General features: G+C 35.9%; 1 protein-coding gene across 3 annotated transcripts in view; it reads right to left on the reverse strand.

The window, feature by feature from the left end:
• Positions 1-8,314: 8,314 nt before the first annotated feature.
• The window catches only part of NPAT (nuclear protein, coactivator of histone transcription), a 53,507-nt gene continuing 43,492 nt past the window's right edge, over positions 8,315-18,329 (reverse strand). For all 3 annotated transcript variants that reach the window (XM_086339056.1, XM_086339058.1, XM_086339055.1), the window contains 5 exons: positions 17,664-17,779; positions 17,480-17,588; positions 12,310-12,370; positions 11,052-12,207; positions 8,315-9,918 (listed from right to left, as the gene is read on the reverse strand). In XM_086339056.1, the coding sequence (XP_086195182.1) occupies positions 9,841-9,918; positions 11,052-12,207; positions 12,310-12,370; positions 17,480-17,588; positions 17,664-17,779 (1,520 nt within the window). In that variant the 3' untranslated portion in view covers positions 8,315-9,840. The remainder of the gene's footprint in view (positions 9,919-11,051; positions 12,208-12,309; positions 12,371-17,479; positions 17,589-17,663; positions 17,780-18,329) is intronic.

The following is an 18,329-nucleotide window of genomic DNA, read 5'->3' on the forward strand; positions in this document are numbered from 1 at the left end:
CCAGTTCAATTCCTGGGTCATGAAGATCCTCTGAAGAAGGGATAGACTACCCACTATAGTATTCTTGGGCTTCCCTTGTGGCTCAGCGGGTAAAGAATCTGTCTACAATGCAGGAGACCTGGGTTTGATCCCTGGGTTGGGAAGATCCCCTGGAGAAGGGAAAGGCAAACTGCTCCAGTATTCTGGCCTGGAGAATTCCAAAGAGTGGGACACAACTGAGTGACTTTCACTTTCATAGATGATAATACTGTATTATGAAACTGAAATTTGCTGAGAGTAGAACTCAAATATTATCCCCCTCCCCAAATTAAAGATGAATATGTGAGGTGATAGATGTGACAAATAACTAGTTGGGCTTTCAACAATGCATATGTAGATCAAATCATGATATACAGTACACTTTAAATATGTTACAGGTTTGCCAATTATCTCAATAAAGGTAAAAAAAAATGAAGTTATGCTACTTACAGACTATGCACTAATATCAAACAACTTAACTAAAAACTATATCCAAGATAATTATAATGGGAAATTAAATATTTTTATCAAGTATTAAAAGCAAAGTTAAATGGGATTTGATAGTAAACAATTAAATATCAAACTTTGTACCTTTATAAACCTAATACTTGTTTTTAAACACCTATAAAACACAGAAATTTTAACCTTTTAGCCACAACAATCAAAATACTATAATGTTTAAATAAAAAAGCATGCTACCTTATTCTAAGTAGATAGAAAAAAAAATGAAAATACAATGAAAGTAACTTTTTTCCAATTTTGATATATAAAGGTAAAATCAGAACTAAATTCTTAGTGTTTGTTGACTAAATGCTTAGGAAAGATAGGAAACAATAAGCAATTAGTGAATCAGAAAAAATATTATTTTTAAGTGTCAAGAGGTGATTTTGTTAGGAAAAAACCACATGCAATTTAAACAGAACAAAAGCAAAAATTGAGAGAAAATATAATTTAATTCAGTAAAAAACTCATAAGTCTGACAAGAACAATCAGATTGAAAGAAAACTGGGGGAAAATAAACTGAACTGCTTCTGCAAAAGCTTTCAGTCTTGGATAATTTATTGGTGATTTAGTTTCAATTTTGTATTCCATTCTAAATACACTTACACCAAGATATGGAAGCAACCTAAATGTCCTTCTACAGATGGATAAAGAAAATATGATATATATATATATATATATATATATATATACACACACACACATTAGTTATTAAAAAGAAATCATGTTGTTTGCAGTCAACATGGATGGACCTAGAAATTATTAAACTAAAAGAACTAAGCTGAGAAAGAGAAAGACAAATATATATTGTTTATATGTGAAATCTTAAAAAAAAAAAAAAACACTAATGAACTACAAAACAGAAATAGATCCACAGACATACAAACTTATGGTTACCATAGGGGAGATGGTGGGGGAGGGATAAATTAGGAGTATAGGATTAACATATACACACAGCTACTAATAAGAGAGATAACAAACAAGGATCTTCTGTATAGCCCAGGGACCTATACTCAATATTTTGTAATAACCTGTAAGGGAAAAGAATCTGAAAAAAATATACATTCACACACACACACACATATATGACTGAGTATTTTGCTATACACCTGAAACTAGTGTAATATTGTAAACCAACTATCCATTAAAAACAGTCACAGAAAATAAAAATCAGCATCAGCTAGAGTAGCAGCTAGATGTTAAAATGCTTATTATGTTTCAGTGACCTAAATGCTTTACATATATTGTCTTATTTAAGTATCACATTAAAAATAGGTACCCTTTATTATTCCAATATTCAGACACATTAGAAAGTTTCAAGTTCATGTAAAATATTGGAATTTAAGCTTGAAACCAACATCAGTAAATATTTAAACAGAAATTGGGCAAATCAAATTTAGTTTTTTTTTTTTTTTCAAATTTAGTTCTGTTTAAAGAAACACTAAGACTGCAAAGTATACAATATTAGGGTTAGAAATAAAAAGAGAAATTCTGGATTTAATTTTTATTTAATAAAAATAATTGATATTAGAAGAGCATCCAACTAGGTTGAACAGATAATCCTGATATAATTTTTTTACATTTTTCTTGGCTGGTGGCTCATAGGATCTCAGTTCTCTGACCAGGAATTGAAACCAGGCCATGGCAATGAAATCCCAAAATCCTAACCACTGGGCCACTAGGGAACTCCCTTGATATAAATTCTTAAAACTCTACAAACAAAAGCCAAAATTATACTCAGCATTCCTATTAAAGAATAAGACAAGAAAGCCTACTTTGATCATTATTAGTTATAACAGAAATAACTATTTGTTGTAAGAAGAAATTGAAGCTGGAAAGAAAAGCTGAAGTTGATCAGTTTTATGAAGACTTACAAGACCTCCTAGAACATCAAAAAATGTCTTGTTCATCATAGTGGATTGGAAGGCATAAGTAGGAAGTCAAGAGATACCTGCAGTAATAGGCAAGTTTGGCCTTGGAGTACAAAATCAAGAAGGGCAAAGATTAACAGTTTTGCCAAGAGAACACACTGGTCATAGCAAACACCCTCTTCTAGCAACACAAGAGATGACTTTATACATGGACATCAAAAACAGTCAATACCAAAATCAGATTGATTATATTCATTCTTTGTAGAGAAAGATGGAGCTCTATACAGTCAGCAAGAACGAGATCTGGAGCTGTGGCTCAGATCATCAGCTCCTTATAGCAAAATTAAGGTTTGACCTAACGAAAGCGGGGAAAACCACTAAGGCAGTCAGATATGACTTAAATCCCCTATGAATATTAAGTAGAGGTGACAGATAGATTCAAGGGATTAGATCTAGTAAACAGAATGCCTGAAGAACTATGCACAGAGGTTCGTAATATTGTACAGGAGGCAGCGAACAAAACCTTCCCAAAGAAAAAGAAATTTTCTTTGCAAGAAGGCAAAGTGGTTGTCTGAGGAGGCTTTACAAATAGCTGAGGAAAGAAGAGAAGCAAAAAGCAAGGGAGAAAGTCAAAGGTACACCCAACTAAGTGCAGAGTTCCAGAGAATAGCAAGAGACAAGAAAGCCTTCTCCAATGAATAATGGAAGGAAACAGAGGAAAACAACAGAAGGGGAAAGACTAGAGATCTCCAAGAAAACTGAAAATATCAAAGGAAAATGTCACCCAAAGATGGACACAATACAGAGAAACGGTATAGACCTAATAGAAACAGATCAAGAAGAGATGGCAAGAATATATAGAAATGTACACAAAAGATTTTAATGACCCAGATAACCACGTGGGGTCATCCACCCAGAGCCAGACGTTCTGCAGTATGAAGTCAAATGGGCCTTAGGAAGCACTGCTGCCAATAAAGCTAGTAGAGGTGATGGAATTCCATCAGAGCTGTTTAAAATCCTAAAAGAAGATGCTATTAAAGTGCTGCCCTCAATATGTCAGTAAATTTGGAAAACTCAGCAGGGGCCACAAGACTGGAGAGGTCTTCATCCCAATTCCTAAGATTGCACTCATCTCCCATGCTAGTAAGGTTATGTTCAAAATTCTTCAAGCTAGGCTGGCTTCAGCAGTATGTGAACCGAGAACTTGCAGATGTTCAAGCAGGGTTTAGAAAAGGCAGAGGAACCAGAGATCAAATTGCCAACATCCGTTGGATCATACAGAAAGCCAGGGAGTTCCAGAAAAACATGTACTACTGTTTCACTGACTATGGTAAAGGCTTTGACTCTATGGATCATAATAAACTGGAAAACTTTTAGAGATGGGATACCAGATCATCTTAGAGGTCACCTGAGAAACCTGTATGTGGGTCAAGAAGCAAGTTAGAACTTATATGGAACAATTGACTAGCTCAGAATTGAGAAAGGCGTACAAGGCTTTTTATTGTCACCCTGTTTATTTAACTTATACACAGAGCACATCATGTGAAATGCTTGGCTGGATGAGTTACGGGCTGGATCAAGATTTCCGGGAGAAATACCAACAACCTTAGATATAAAGACGATACCACTTTAATGGCAGAAAGTGAAGAGGAACTAAAGGGCCTCTTGATGAAGGTGAAAGAGGAGTGTGAAAAAGCTGGCTTAAAACTTAACATTCAAAAAACTAAGCTCATGGCATCCTGCCCATAACTTCATGGCAAATAGAAGGGGACAAGATGGAGGCACTGACAGATTTCCTGCAAACGTCACTGTGGATGGTGACTGCAGCCATGAAAATACTTCTCGGCAGGAAAAAGCTACAGCAAACCTAGACAGTATATTAAAAAGCAGGGACATCACTTTGTGGACAAAGGTCCATATAGTCAAGGCTATAGTCTTTCCATTTGTCACGTACGGATGTGAGACCTGGACCATAAAGAAGACAGAGCATCAAAGAATTGATGCTTTTGAACTGTGGTGTTGGAGAAGACTTTTGAGGGTCCCTTGGACTGCAAGGAGATCCAACCAGTCAATCTTAAAGGAAATCAACCCTGAATACTCATTGGAAGGACTGATGCTGATGCTGAAGCTCTAGTACTTAGGTCACCTGATGTGAACAGCTGACTCACTGGAAAAGACCCTGATGCTAGGAAAGACTGAGGGCAGGAGGAGAAGGGGGCAACAGAGGAAGAGATGGTTGGATGGCATCACCAATACAATGGATATGAACTTGGGCAAACTTGAGGAGAAGGTGAGGGACAGGGAAGCCTGGCACGCTGGTCTGTGGGGCTGCAAAGAGTTGGACATAACTTGGTGACCGAACAACAACAAAGAAGAGATTAGAAAATAATTATATTGAAACCATTTATCTTTAGCAAATTAAAAATAAGCATCAGCAAAGTCATTAGCTCCATAAAGTCTATTCCGTAAGGGGTCCAAATAGAAAAAAAAGGACACAAAATAGACTTCCTATAGTACTTAAGGTGTTGCGCTACTGGTATATCTTTACAAAAACAGACCAATGAAACAGATTGGGAGTCCAGAGGCAAATCTACACATACTCAGTTTACCAGCTTATGACAGCATAACAGTACAACATATTTGGGAAAGGAGAATCTTTCTCAATAAATGTGCTGGATATGCCATGCTGTTCTAAGTCTTGTTTCTTTGCCCACCCCATGAACTGTATCCCACCAGGCTTCTCTGTCCTTGGGATTTCCCAGGCAAGAATACTGGATTGGGTTGCCATTTCCTCCTCCAGGGAATCTTCCTGACCCAGGGATCGAACCCACATCTCCTGCATCAGTAGGTGGATTCTTTACCACTGTTCCTCCTGGGAATCCCTCTCAACAAATTGTAGTGTGTTAACTGGATATACAAATGGGAAATCCATTACAGATGGATTATTTATCAAAATATAAAAGGCTGAATAAAACTTAGAAGAAAAAATGGCAAAATATTCAGACTTTAGATGTCCATCTGAAAAAGAACTTATATCGACAGCGACTGACAACTGGAACTCTCCTTACACTGCTGACAGTCATATGACTTAGTATAGCCACTCTGCAAACTGAAAAATCTGAGTAAGGTTAGATATATGCAACCATATGACCCAACGCTCCCCTCCTAAATATATATATATATATATACACACACACACACACACAAGTGAAAAGTGTAATACATTCATCAAAAAATATACACAGGGATATTCACAGCAGTTCTGTTCATAACAGCTCCAAACTGGAAATAATCTATATGTTCAAATACACAAGAGATTAACAGTGGTACAATACAATGTGGATAAATACAATGAAAAATCACTACAATGATGACAACTGAATTAGATACGTGAATGGATCTCAACTTTGTGCAAGAGAAGTAAAACTCACTATATCCTGATAAGTCAATTTATGCAAAGGTAAGAAGAGCTAAAACTATAGTTTTAGAAGTCAGAATAATTACCTGTGGGGTTAGCAGTTAGTTACTAGAAGGAATATGGGGGGATTCTAGGGTACTGATAATGTTCTAGTCTTGACCTTGGTGATTTGTGTGGATTTGTGTACTTCTAGAAAATTCACTGAACTATATAACAATATTTTATGCACCTTTTCCCTTTTGCTGCTGCTAAGTCACTTCAGTCGTGTCCGACTCTGTGCGACCCCATAGATGGAAGCCCACCAGGCTCCTCCGTCCCTGGGATTCTCCAGGCAAGAACACTGGAGTGGGTTGCCATTTCCTTCTCCAATGCATGAAAGTGAAAAGTGAAAGTGAAGTCGCTCAATCGTGCCCGACTCTTAGCGACCCCATGGACTGCAGCCTACCAGGCTCCTCTGTCCATGGGATTTTCCAGGCAAGAGTACTGGAGTGGGGTGCCATTGCCTTCTCCGTTTTCCCTTTTAGGTTTTCATAAAATTTTTACTTAGTTAAAATACTGGAATGCAGTTCCCTAAAAATAGCAAAAAACACCATAATATCCAGTTTAACAAGAAATTTATGAGAATAGGGATAACTACAAAATTATGGATATATACCATATTACTGTTAGCCTCTTTCAGTATCATTAACTCATAGGGTTAATGTATTTCAAATGAATATTCAAGTATCATTTTAACTTGGAAAAAATACAAGTGATTCTAAAGTTAGTCTGGAAGCATAAGAGATGAATTCTTGAAAAAAATCAGAATAGTTAAAAAGACACAAAGCTATAATGCTTTCATCAATGGCACAAAATAATCTCTACACTATATACTGTATTTATATGTATACAAATTTATTAATAATATAGGTACAAAACCTTTGATTTTATAACTCTGGTTAACTGGGTGTCAGCATTCAGAATATTTAGAATTTTTTAGAAGTAGTGTATGTATCAAACACCTCCAGCTGAGTCTGAAACAGTGTACTAATTAAGCACATTACTATTTTTCCAGAAAAATATGAATATTCGTATCAAAAGATATAAAGATTCATGTAGCCTCAGGTCAAACCAGGTCAGATTTTGCCTTGAAATGAATTTTGATGCTAAACTTAAGGGAAAAAATTAGCTGTCAGAACATTTTGGATTTTAGAATTGTGAATAAAGACAGACTGGGAATCCATGTAGGATAAGAGACATTATACATGTGTGTGAAGAGAGAAACCTTATTTTAAGCAGTTATATGAGTCAAACGTTAAATATTTAGGGAAAAAGGTACTGATTCTTTCTTCGTATCAGATATCAAAACAAATTACATACAGATGAAGAGCTTATCCTAATTTTAACAAATCAAGAAGAAGTAAATAGAAACCAAAATGATACAGTTGAATATTATCTGTGGTAAGGGATAAGCATGTGCTATGGAAGAAATGACAATTTCCTGCCAGAAATATAAACTGAAAAAAGTTTTCTAAAGAATGTGGCAAAATGTATTGAGATCCTTGAAAAGATGTACACTAACTTTCTGACTTGGTAATTCCATCCTCTAAAATATTACCTAAGGAAATAATCGAAAACATAAATATTTATTTACAAACATGTTCACTGCTAGTTATTTTTTAATAAGAGCTAAAAACTGGATAATGCTTGATATTATTTGAAGTAAAAAAAAAAACCTAGGAAGTCATATTTACAGTTTTAAGTTCAATTATGTAGAAAAAATAATTTAGGACAAAAAGACCAGAAAGTATACAAAAATGTTATCTAATATTTACAAAAAGAGGAAATTCTATTACAAGAGAAAGCATCATATTAGTCAAAATTTGATACATAATTTCAGTAAGTTAAGTCTGAGGCTGAAAAGATGGTGGTCTGAAAAATGATGAACGTAGAATATATAGCAACATGCTTTTAAAATGACTTCTTTTATCAAAGCTTAACCTTGGTCTTCCTACTAGTCATGACATCTAGCCTTTGGCTGAATGCTGATGGATGTTAACTTACGTACAATTTCAACATATTTACTAAATGGTTCTAACTAAAACAATCAAATATTTTAATTGTAAGTCTTCTAAGATTTGTCATACAACTGAATACACTAAGTAATGTCCAAAGAAACAGTGGATCCTTACATGTAGTTGCAAAAATACAGTACCAGGTACAGCAATTAAGTCTAGCACATTTTGACTTTTAAGGTAAAATCAGAATTATGGTTTTGTTCTTGAACATAAATGAAAGCTCTGAATACAGATTATCTTCATACTATTTATCTAGTGGATTCTGGCCAAGTGAGTTTATTTTACTAGTATATGAATTCTTAGTACTTAGCATATACAAATTAATTGAATGAGAAGAAAATTTATAATCTTCAGCATTATGTAAACTTCTGAAAACAACAACTGACTTGGAAAGGGATTTATTAAAAGTATCTAAACTAGAATGACTGCCAATATGAAAGAATTCAAACTTTTGAAGTTAATGAAAATATTTATTCAAACCTAACTGTACAAGCTTAGTTAAATAAACATTAACTGTATTAACTATCCCTGGTTCTTTAGAAACAGACCACTTCCACATTATAAAAATTTATTACAACACAAATTTCTGCAGTAAGGTTCAGCAAGTAAGACGTGATTTCCACATTGAGAACTGTTGTGTTAAAGTAGGATGTTAAAGGCCCAGTATTAAAAAAAAAAAAGTTAAGGAAAATGACTCATAAATATAGACATTTTCAGAAAAAACCTTGCATATACTGATAATAAACAAAACAGAAAGCACTTAAGAGAACATACTTTAATATCTAGGCACAATTGGTCAAATATGAATTATAATTTCTATACTCATTTAAAGGTTTAAACCAATTCTTCAACTTGACTGATGTGTGTGAGTCTAACATACAGAAGGCACCTCTTTCATTCTCCTTAAGGACCTTTTGAGAATAACTCTATAATAAGGGGTACAGAGACAGCATCCTCTATCCAAGTGTAACACAGCCCATTTTAGGAGAAACTAAATTAAAATAGAAAACTATGATTTCTCTTTTTACATCTTATGATGGACATGGCTTTCTAAAAGGACAACAGAAGATAATCCTCCATACAAGCTTTAACATAGAACACAAAATTTAAATTAAATGTGCATTGGTCACTACTATGTAAGAAGTTTATGAATTAGTGCAATTCTTTAAATCCCCAGTATTTAGGGGAAAAGTATATACATACCAAGAAATTTCAACTACTACATAACCAAACTTTTTATGGCTCAATAGTCTAAACGCTTAAAGTTTTGTAAAAGATCTTACAAGTTATAAGTGAAAGATCAGAACACTTGAATGGTGTTCAAATGGCATTAATATTCTCTCCTTAAAACAAAGAGACCGGAACAACCAGAAGAGACAAAGTGTAAAATTTTAGGAGTACAATCTTTACTGCAATTGTAAGGAGTGGCAAAGTATTCACTCTAGGGAAAAAACCCAAATCGTTAATTTCTGGTTACTTTATTACCATTTGAATTCCTTATCACTTCTGCACTAATTACTGGCTGTCTTCAGATGTCTTGTAGGACAATTACTGAAGGCAATTTATAAGGAAAAGTGTAATTTTCCCACTCAAAGTGAGAAACTATTCCAGATGAGTAAGTTTCAAAATTAGAGATCATAAGAAACCAAAAAATAAAAGAACATCAGGCTGATTTAACCTCTATTTCAATAAGATTTACACAGTATTAACAAGATGCAATTGTTAAAGCTATACAGTTCTGCAGATTGGCTTTACTTACATTTCTGCAAATGTTTTTTCCACAATACCAGGCACATCTATTTACAAATTAGGAAGCTGTTTTAAAACAGCATGATTTAGAAATAAAGTGAAATTTCAGTACAATGAAAGAAAGTGCAGGTCATGCTCTCAGATTCCGTCAGTATCTCATTCCCTACACTCATAGTTTAAGGAACTGTAGTTTTAAATAGCCAATGTTCTTATATGTTCAGAATATTTACTCATCATAATGCAATGATAACAAAAATTTGTCCACATCCATTCCAGCTGGAAATGAACTGGGTAGCTTCTTTTTCTGTCAAAAAAAGAAAGAAAGAAAAAATGAACTAAGTTGACATATCAAACTTAAACAAGGCCCAAAAGCTAGCTTTCTTATTAAGTCATGTAGAACTTCATACACTACCAAAATTTTTGTCGGAAGTTTAGTTCATTAGAATTTTAGTTATACAGAAAGGTAGACACAATTTTTTATAAATCCAAGTTTAATAAAGTATACTTCAATGGCACCTCAATATTATTTTAGAGCACAAAACATTATACAAATTCAGTATATGAATGTTGAGACAAGATAGAACATGCTTTTTATATAAGGTACTCATTATTGCTAAACCGTAAACCTCAGAAAGCTTTACTAAGATTTTAAGAGTAACAAGTACTTTTCAAGTTCCAAATATTTAATATACTCCAGACACTTTACAAACACTACATTTAGTCTTACAGTCATTGGGTAAGATGTGTGTAACTTCATGTCCAATGATGCAGTTAAGACTCAAGGGATGTTACAGGCTATTTAATAATTAATGGTAATAGAACCAATAAGCAGGAGATGCAGGATTCAGCCCAGGCTTAGAAACCAGGATTCTTTCCTTGATATCATACTTCCTTTATGACATTTTAAACCTTTCTATTCATATTCCACTTACTAAATGGCTAAACAGATTGAGGAAAAATTACTTTATCAGTGATAATCCTATATTACTTTCCTCAGGTAAGCATGGTTAAAGACAGGTAAATTTAACTTTTACACTGCTCCAACATATTAGCAAGTATAACAATCTATGGAAGAGATGGCAGGACATGGGAAAGAAACCTAAGATGAAGGGGCTGCAAGCAGTTTTCACTTGATAATTACAAATGGTAGCTTCCCAATTTTTCATCTTATGTCATTCTTTCCACCAAATACCTTTTCCCAAGGAAGATGTTTATAAATAAATGCCTTAGCAATTGTTTGGAAAATGTTTCACCTAGTTAACTTCTGAGTACCACAATGGCTGAGAGATACTGCTAGAGAATGTATTTTATCAATCAAAACCCAAAGCTATCTTGGTTAAATGTTAAGTAGCTATGGCAAAAAATGATGAGACCTTTAACCTGAGTGCTCAAAGAAGGACAACGTGTGGTTTTGAAATTAGAGACTTTCAAACTTGCCTTAATTTTCTTCTTTTTCATTGGCATTGACGAATTTGCAAGACCTTTGTTAGAAGTGCGGGAGTTTCGCTCATGCTCATCTACTTCCTCAATTTTCCGCTTTTTTGTGGTGCTTCTTGAAGATGCTCTAAATTGTTGGGTATTGTCTTTTAGAGGAGTAGAGGAAGTAGTCCTAGAGATGGCTGCTCTGGAGAGAATCATTAATGTATGGGCGGCCATGTTCACACTGTTTTCACTCCCTGTTTCACTGGCAGGGCTGCAGGCAGGCAAGTCTGGTGTGACAGGAGGGACCATTACTTTGGGTGTGCTGTCTTCACCAAAACGCCTACTAGAAGGGACCTTGATACCATCTGTAGGTTCTTCTTTAAGTTTTTCCCCTGCTCCTGAGCTAGATGTTCGGGGTACAGATAAATCAGTACTATCTGTCAGTCTATTTACTGGGCTATGCCACTGAGTATCTTGTAACATTTCTGTGGTATGTTTGGTGAGTGGGTTAATCAAAGAACTGGCAGACCTGGTTTGATCTTGTTTCAAATCCTTCACAGGTGCACCTACTGAAAAGACATTTTTACTGTTTGAGGATGTGCCTTGTTTTCTGGTTAGCTCTTGAAGTGAAGTTACAGTTTTCTCATTCCGCACACCCCCATTTTGCTGCCCATTAGACAGTTTTGAAGTTTCTGGATTTTTCTGCCTTTCCACATCGCTGCACAGTTCATTCTCCTTATTAGCTGTTGCTTTATGGAAAGATTCAAGTATAGTTTCTGTTGGTGAAACTTTCTTTTCTGACGGAGTTTCTTTTATGGTGGCATGTCGGCCAATGGGAGTTTCTGATTTAGATAAAATTTTAGGCATAGAAGGTTTCTCCCGCTCTCTTCTGACAGCATTATTAGCAGGGGGTTTTAAGGTGGAGGACACAATGGGTGAGTCAAGGTTAGAAAATGAAATGTCATTTCTTTCCTTGCTTTGGGACACCAACTTTTGATTTGTCCCCTGTGTATTTGCCACAGGAGAAGCAGTGGTATCAAAACAGAGCACACGTCTGTGGCTTTCAAATGGCTTGCTAACTGGAACTGTACTTTCTACTGAGAAGGGAACTGTGGTTTCTTCCAATTTTTTCCCAAGATCTGTAGCCATAATCTTGTCAGAAACTTCAGTTCTACAAGAAAAAAAAATTTTTTTTCTTAGCCACATAAAGAAATTCTTTGTTTTTAACTTGAGCATTCAAATACTCTATGACAGAAACTATGTTTATGCTCACCGCTGTGCATGACATCCAACTGAGTGACTTGATGAATCCACCAAATTATTTACCTGTTTCCCTGGAATTATAAACAAGTTAATTAGAAAAGAAAAACATTCCTGAAAGTACATTTTTCTGAAAGAAAATAGAACAGATCACAGAATCTGACATCATGAGAAAAATTTAAGCTATAGCTAATGTATAAATGAAATACTTTAATATACTGGATCTAAAAAAACAGCTTGGTAGTATATACAAGATAATCATTTTACTGAAGAAATATGTAACAAATGACCTGCTTCAACTTCAGGTAAATATGAATCCAGTCTTTGATCTACAGATTACAATGATCAATGTAACAGTTAAGGGCAGTACTTAGATCCAAAAAGTTACTTAAACAAAACACTTTATTCCTATTTAAAAATTCTGCTTATTTAAGGTGTCATGTTTGCAAACCTATGTCACTGAGAGGACATGCTCTGGAGTTTTAATATCCATATTTTAATTTCCAAGGACTTCTGAGTTTATGTGGAAGGGCAGCAAGATATGAAGCTGGGAAGGAAAGCAAAGATGATACTGTGGAGGACTTTGTGTATTATTCAAAAGGTTTTATAGAGAATCTTTTAAGAGTTTTAACTAGGGATGATGTATGAATAGATTTGTTTTAGGACGTCACTCTGGCGATGGCACAGAAGATGAATTAGAAATAGGAATTCTACTTAGATGGCTAAAAATATTAGAGGTAGGAGATGATGAAGGTCTTACAGATGGGCACTCGCACGGATATGAAGAATAAATGAGGAATACATGTTGACACTAACCAAGAGGTAAAAGGTAGGCAGAGGAGGTTTTTGAGGAAGAAGAGAGACTTAGATATGTAGAGTATGTAGATCTTAAGTTACATAAAATTAGAAAGGGAGGAATGCATTCATTCTAGAAGCTACCAAGAGTATCAACTGTTAGACGGTAAAGTAAGAATGGAAAACATCCAATGGATATGGCAGTATTAGGAGGTCACTGGTGAGTTTAAACAGTTTTAGTAGAAACATGAGAAAGGACATAATATGGATGAACAAAGACTGGGAGATAAAGAGGGTTGGGGATAAAGGGCTGGCAGGTGGAAAAACCCTAAAGGAATGGTGGGAATGATCCTTGTATCGATAGTTGAATAGCCACAGAGGGAAGGAGCCAAAGAAAGAAAAGATGAAGATACACAGAAGACAGAAGGTAGACTGCATTAACCTTAGAAAGAATGAAATATTTCTCTAAGAAAGAAGGGAAAAGGGAAGAATGATTTTAGATGAATGGGTACATATTTAGTGGGAGTGATGTGAAAAAATGGACGTTACTATTGATAAAAATCAAAATCATTGGCTTAGAGTGAGGATAGTAGTGACTGAATAGATGTGAGAAAACCTGTGTAAGTATGAAATAGTATGAAGGAGAAATGGGAAAAAAGAAGACAGGTAAGCATTTAAAATGATCACTAAATGGCAGTGAGGGTGAGAAAATTTTAAGTGTTACTGAATGGCATCACTTCTGCAGTCATTAAGTCATGTTTGACTTTTTGGGACCCCATGGGACTGTGGCACATCAGGCTTCCCTGTCTCCCGGAGTTTGTGAAAATTCATATCCATGAGTCGGTGATGCTATCCAACCATTTCATCCTCTGTCGTCCCCTTCTCCTCCTGCCTTCAATCTTTCCCAGCATCAGGGTCTTCTCCAATGAGTCAGCTCTTTGCATCAGGTGGCCAAAGTACTGGAGCTTCAGCTCAGCATCACTCCTTCCAATGAATATTCAAGGGTTGATTTCCTTTAGGATGGACTGGTTTGATCTCCTTGCATTCCAAGAGACTCTCAAGAGTCTTCCCCAGCACAATTTGAACACATCAATTCTTTGGCACTCAGCCTTCTTTATGGTCCAACTCTCACATCTGTACATGACTATTGGAAAAACCTTAACTTTGACTATACGGATCTTTGTCAGCAAAGTGATGTTCTAAAGCATTGCTAAGAAGCCCAGGTATAAAGGCAGAGAATCTCTGGCTGCATAGATCCATGACTAGAGGGTATCAAGCAGACATGTTAGAAGAATGTGAATATGAAAGTGTTTAGGAATAGTGGGAAAAGTGGCTGATGTGGTAGATTCTGGGGTTTAGCCTAGATAGGGAATGAAATGAACCCAAGTGAAAATTCAGGTAAAGGTAAGGATTCAGGTAGTAAGAGCTCTCACTGGTTGAAGACAGATTCAATGGTATATCCATGAAAATGAGAGTATTTAGAGAGAGGTTACTGTTCAAAATTACATCAGATCAGATCAGATCAGTCGCTCAGTTGTGTCTGACTCTTTGCGACCCCATGAATCACAGCACCCCAGGCCTCCCTGTCAATCACCAACTCCTGGAGTTCACTCAGACTCACGTCCATCGAGTCAGTGATGCCATCCAGCCATCTCATCCTCTGTCGTCCCCTTCTCCTCTTGCCCCAATCCCTCCCAGCATCAGAGTCTTTTACAATGAGTCAACTCTTCGCATGAGGTGGCCAAAGTACTGGAGTTTCAGCTTTAGCATCATTCCTTCCAAAGAAATCCCAGGGCTGATCTCCTTTAGAATGGACTGGTCGGATCTCCTTGCAGTCCAAGGGACTCTCAAGAGTCTTCTCCAACACCACAGTTCAAAAGCATCAATTCTTCGGCTCTCAGCCTTCTTCACAGTCCAACTCTCACATCCATACATGACCACAGGAAAAACCGTAGCCTTGACTAGACGGACCTTTGTTGGCAAAGTAACGTCTCTGCTTTTGAATATGCTACCTAGGTTGGTTATACCTTTCCTTCCAAGGAGTAAGCGTCTTTTAATTTTATGGCTGCAGTCACCATCTGTAGTGATTTTGGAGCCCAGAAAAATAAAGTCTGACACTGTTTCCACTGTTTCCCCATCTATTTCCCATGAAGTGATGGAACCGGATGCCACGATCTTCGTTTTCTGAATGTTGAGCTTTAAGCCAATTTTTTCACTCTCCACTTTCACTTTCATCAAGAGGCTTTTTAGTTCCTCTTCACTTTCTGCCATAACGGTGGTGTCATCTGCATATCTCAGGTTATTGATATTTCTCCCGGCAATCTTGATTCCAGTTTGTGTTTCTTCCAGTCCAGCGTTTCTCATGGTGTACTCTGCATATAAGTTAAATAAACAGGATGACAATATACAGCCTTGACGAACTCCTTTTCCTATTTGGAACCAGTCTGTTGTTCCATGTTCGGTTCTAACTGTTGCTTCCTGACCTGCATACAAATTTCTCAAGAGGCAGATCAGGTGGTCTGGTATTCCCATCTCTTTCAGAATTTTCCACAGTTGATTGTGATCCACACAGTCAAAGGCTTTGGCATAGTCAAATAGATGTTTTTCTGGAACTCTCTTGCTTTTTCCATGATCCAGCGGATGTTGGCAATTTGATCTCTGGTTCCTCTGCCTTTTCTAAAACCAGCTTGAACATCAGGAAGTTCACGGTTCACATACTGCTGAAGCCTGGCTTGGAGAATTTTGAGCATGACTTTACTAGCATGTGAGATGACTGCAATTGTGCGGTAGTTTGAGCATTCTTTGGCATTGCCTTTCTTTGGGATTGGAATGAAAACTGACCTTTTCCAGTCCTGTGGCCACTGCTGAGTTTTCCAAATTTGCTGGCATATTGAGTGCAGCACTTCCACAGCATCATCTTTCAGGATTTGGAATAGCTCAACCGGAATTCCATCACCTCCACTAGCTTTGTTCGTAGTGATGCTTTCTAAGGCCCACTTGACTTCACTTTCCAGGATGTCTGGCTCTAGGTCAGTGATCACACCATCGTGATTATCTGGGTCATGAAGATCTTTTTTGTACAGTTCTTCTGTGTATTCTTGCCATCTCTTCTTAGTATCTTCTGCTTCTGTTAGGTTCATACAATGTCTGTCCTTTATCGAGCTCATCTTTGCATGAAATGTTCCTTTGGTATCTCTGATTTTCTTGAAGAGATCTCTAGTCTTTCCCATTCTGTTGTTTTCCTCTATTTCTTTGCATTGATGGCTGATGAAGGCTTTCTTATCTCTTCTTGCTATTCTTTGGAACTCTGCATTCAGATGCTTATATCTTTCCTTTTCTCCTTTGCTTTTTGCTTCTCTTCTTTTCACAGCTATTTGTAAGGTCTCCCCAGACAGCCATTTTGCTTTTTTGCATTTCTTTTCTATGGGAATGGTCTTGATCCCTGTCTCCTGTACAATGTCACGAACCTCATTCCACAGTTCATCAGGCACTCTATCTATCAGATCTAGGCCCTTAAATCTATTTCTCACCTTCACTGTATAATCATAAGGGATGTGATTTAGGTCGTATCTGAATGGTCTAGTGGCTTTGCCTACTTTCTTCAATTTCAGTCTGAATTTGGCAATAAGGAGTTCATGATCTGAGCCACAGTCAGCTCCTGGTCTTGTTTTTGCTGACTGTATAGGTCTAATAAAACATTAAAGGTAAAGGTATGGGAGGGATTGGCTGAAAAGAATATTAAAAAAGACTTAGAAATGAAACTAGTCAAAAGTTCCTAAGGTTAGGCATTTTGTCACCCATGAAGATTAAAAAGTCTGAGCTAGAGAAGTTTGAGAACTCAGCACAATATTCATAAAGGTCTTGAATGAAAATCTCATGTTACTTTGCATATGCTGTCTTTTATTGTACTAAAAATCATTTACTTTAGAGTAGTCAGCATTATCAAATTTTTTCCATTTATAAATTATTCTTTTTTAATTTTTCAAAAGCAATCCTTTATTTCAGCCCTCATTAGGATTCTTCTATATTTTCTTTTATTATTTGTTTTGCTGTTCACTTTTACTTGTTAATCTTCTTGGAATTCCTAATTTTATATATAGTGTGAGGAAGAGATTATTTTTTCCCTGTAATACATAATAGCTGGTAGATTTCATTTATTAAACAAACCATTCTGTTTCTTCTGACTTTTGATGTTATCTCTACTACATACAAGTTCCTATAAATACATGATCTTTCTAAATTCTGTTCTGTTCCATTTTTTTTTCTATTTACTGCAAAAAACTTTAAGCAAAGGTTAGACAATCACAGTTAGGAAAGCTATTAATATTAAAGAAAACAAAAAACAAAAAGATTACATAAAGTTGACATGAATCAACTCAAAAACATACCTGTACAAGGTTTGTTTTTTAGTCCCTGACTCTTCAAAGATTTTTGAGGGATAGGGAATTGAGAGATACTTCTATTGCATACAGGTGCTGCCAAAGGCATATGAAGGACCTAGAAGAGAAGAAGCCATTAACTGTATTTTGTTTGAAAAGTGGCACTGAGCCATTTTCAGTTCATAAATCTTACCTGCCGAGGAGGAGCAGAAAAGGTATTTCCATTCTGTCCAACCACAGACACAGGAATCATTCCCACCATTCCTTGCAGTACAGGTTGGACCGGAGAAGCGATTATAATGGCAGATCCTTCAAAAACAATGATGACAACAAAAAAAACAATTCTCAATAAAATGAGATTTTTCTTTCATAAATACAAGGCACCAAAGTAATTATTAATTTGAAATAAATTCTATACAATTATAAATTCCTTTTTATATAAATCTACTCTCCTTAAAAAAATTAATTTAGGGACAACAGCAAGACTAACAAATTGAGAAAAAGTCAATATGAAGTAAAGTATTCTATGGCATTTAGTGAAGCTAAACGTCATGAGTAAGCATAAGACTCTATAGCCAGGAGATCATATTACAGTTGTAACCTTGATTCCCCTCTAGAAAAAACAGTGAAAATGATTGAAAAGTTGGTAGTACAGGTTTCAGGTCTGAATCTTTTACCATAAAATTATGTCCTAACTGAAGACTGATAAATCTAAGATTTACTCACAAACCCAAACTATTATCTCAGTGGTATTTGTCCAAAAAGGTCCAGATAAGTGAGCAACAAGTCAAAACTGTGGGGGAAAGTACAATGTTCACAAGGAAACATCAACCATATAGTCTACGGCTATTATAATTCA

Source organism: Bos grunniens, chromosome 15 (assembly GCF_055505025.1).
Source record: "Bos grunniens cultivar Pamir isolate PY7600 chromosome 15, Bosgru_T2T1.0, whole genome shotgun sequence".
In the NCBI taxonomy this organism is placed as follows: domain Eukaryota; kingdom Metazoa; phylum Chordata; class Mammalia; order Artiodactyla; family Bovidae; genus Bos; species Bos grunniens.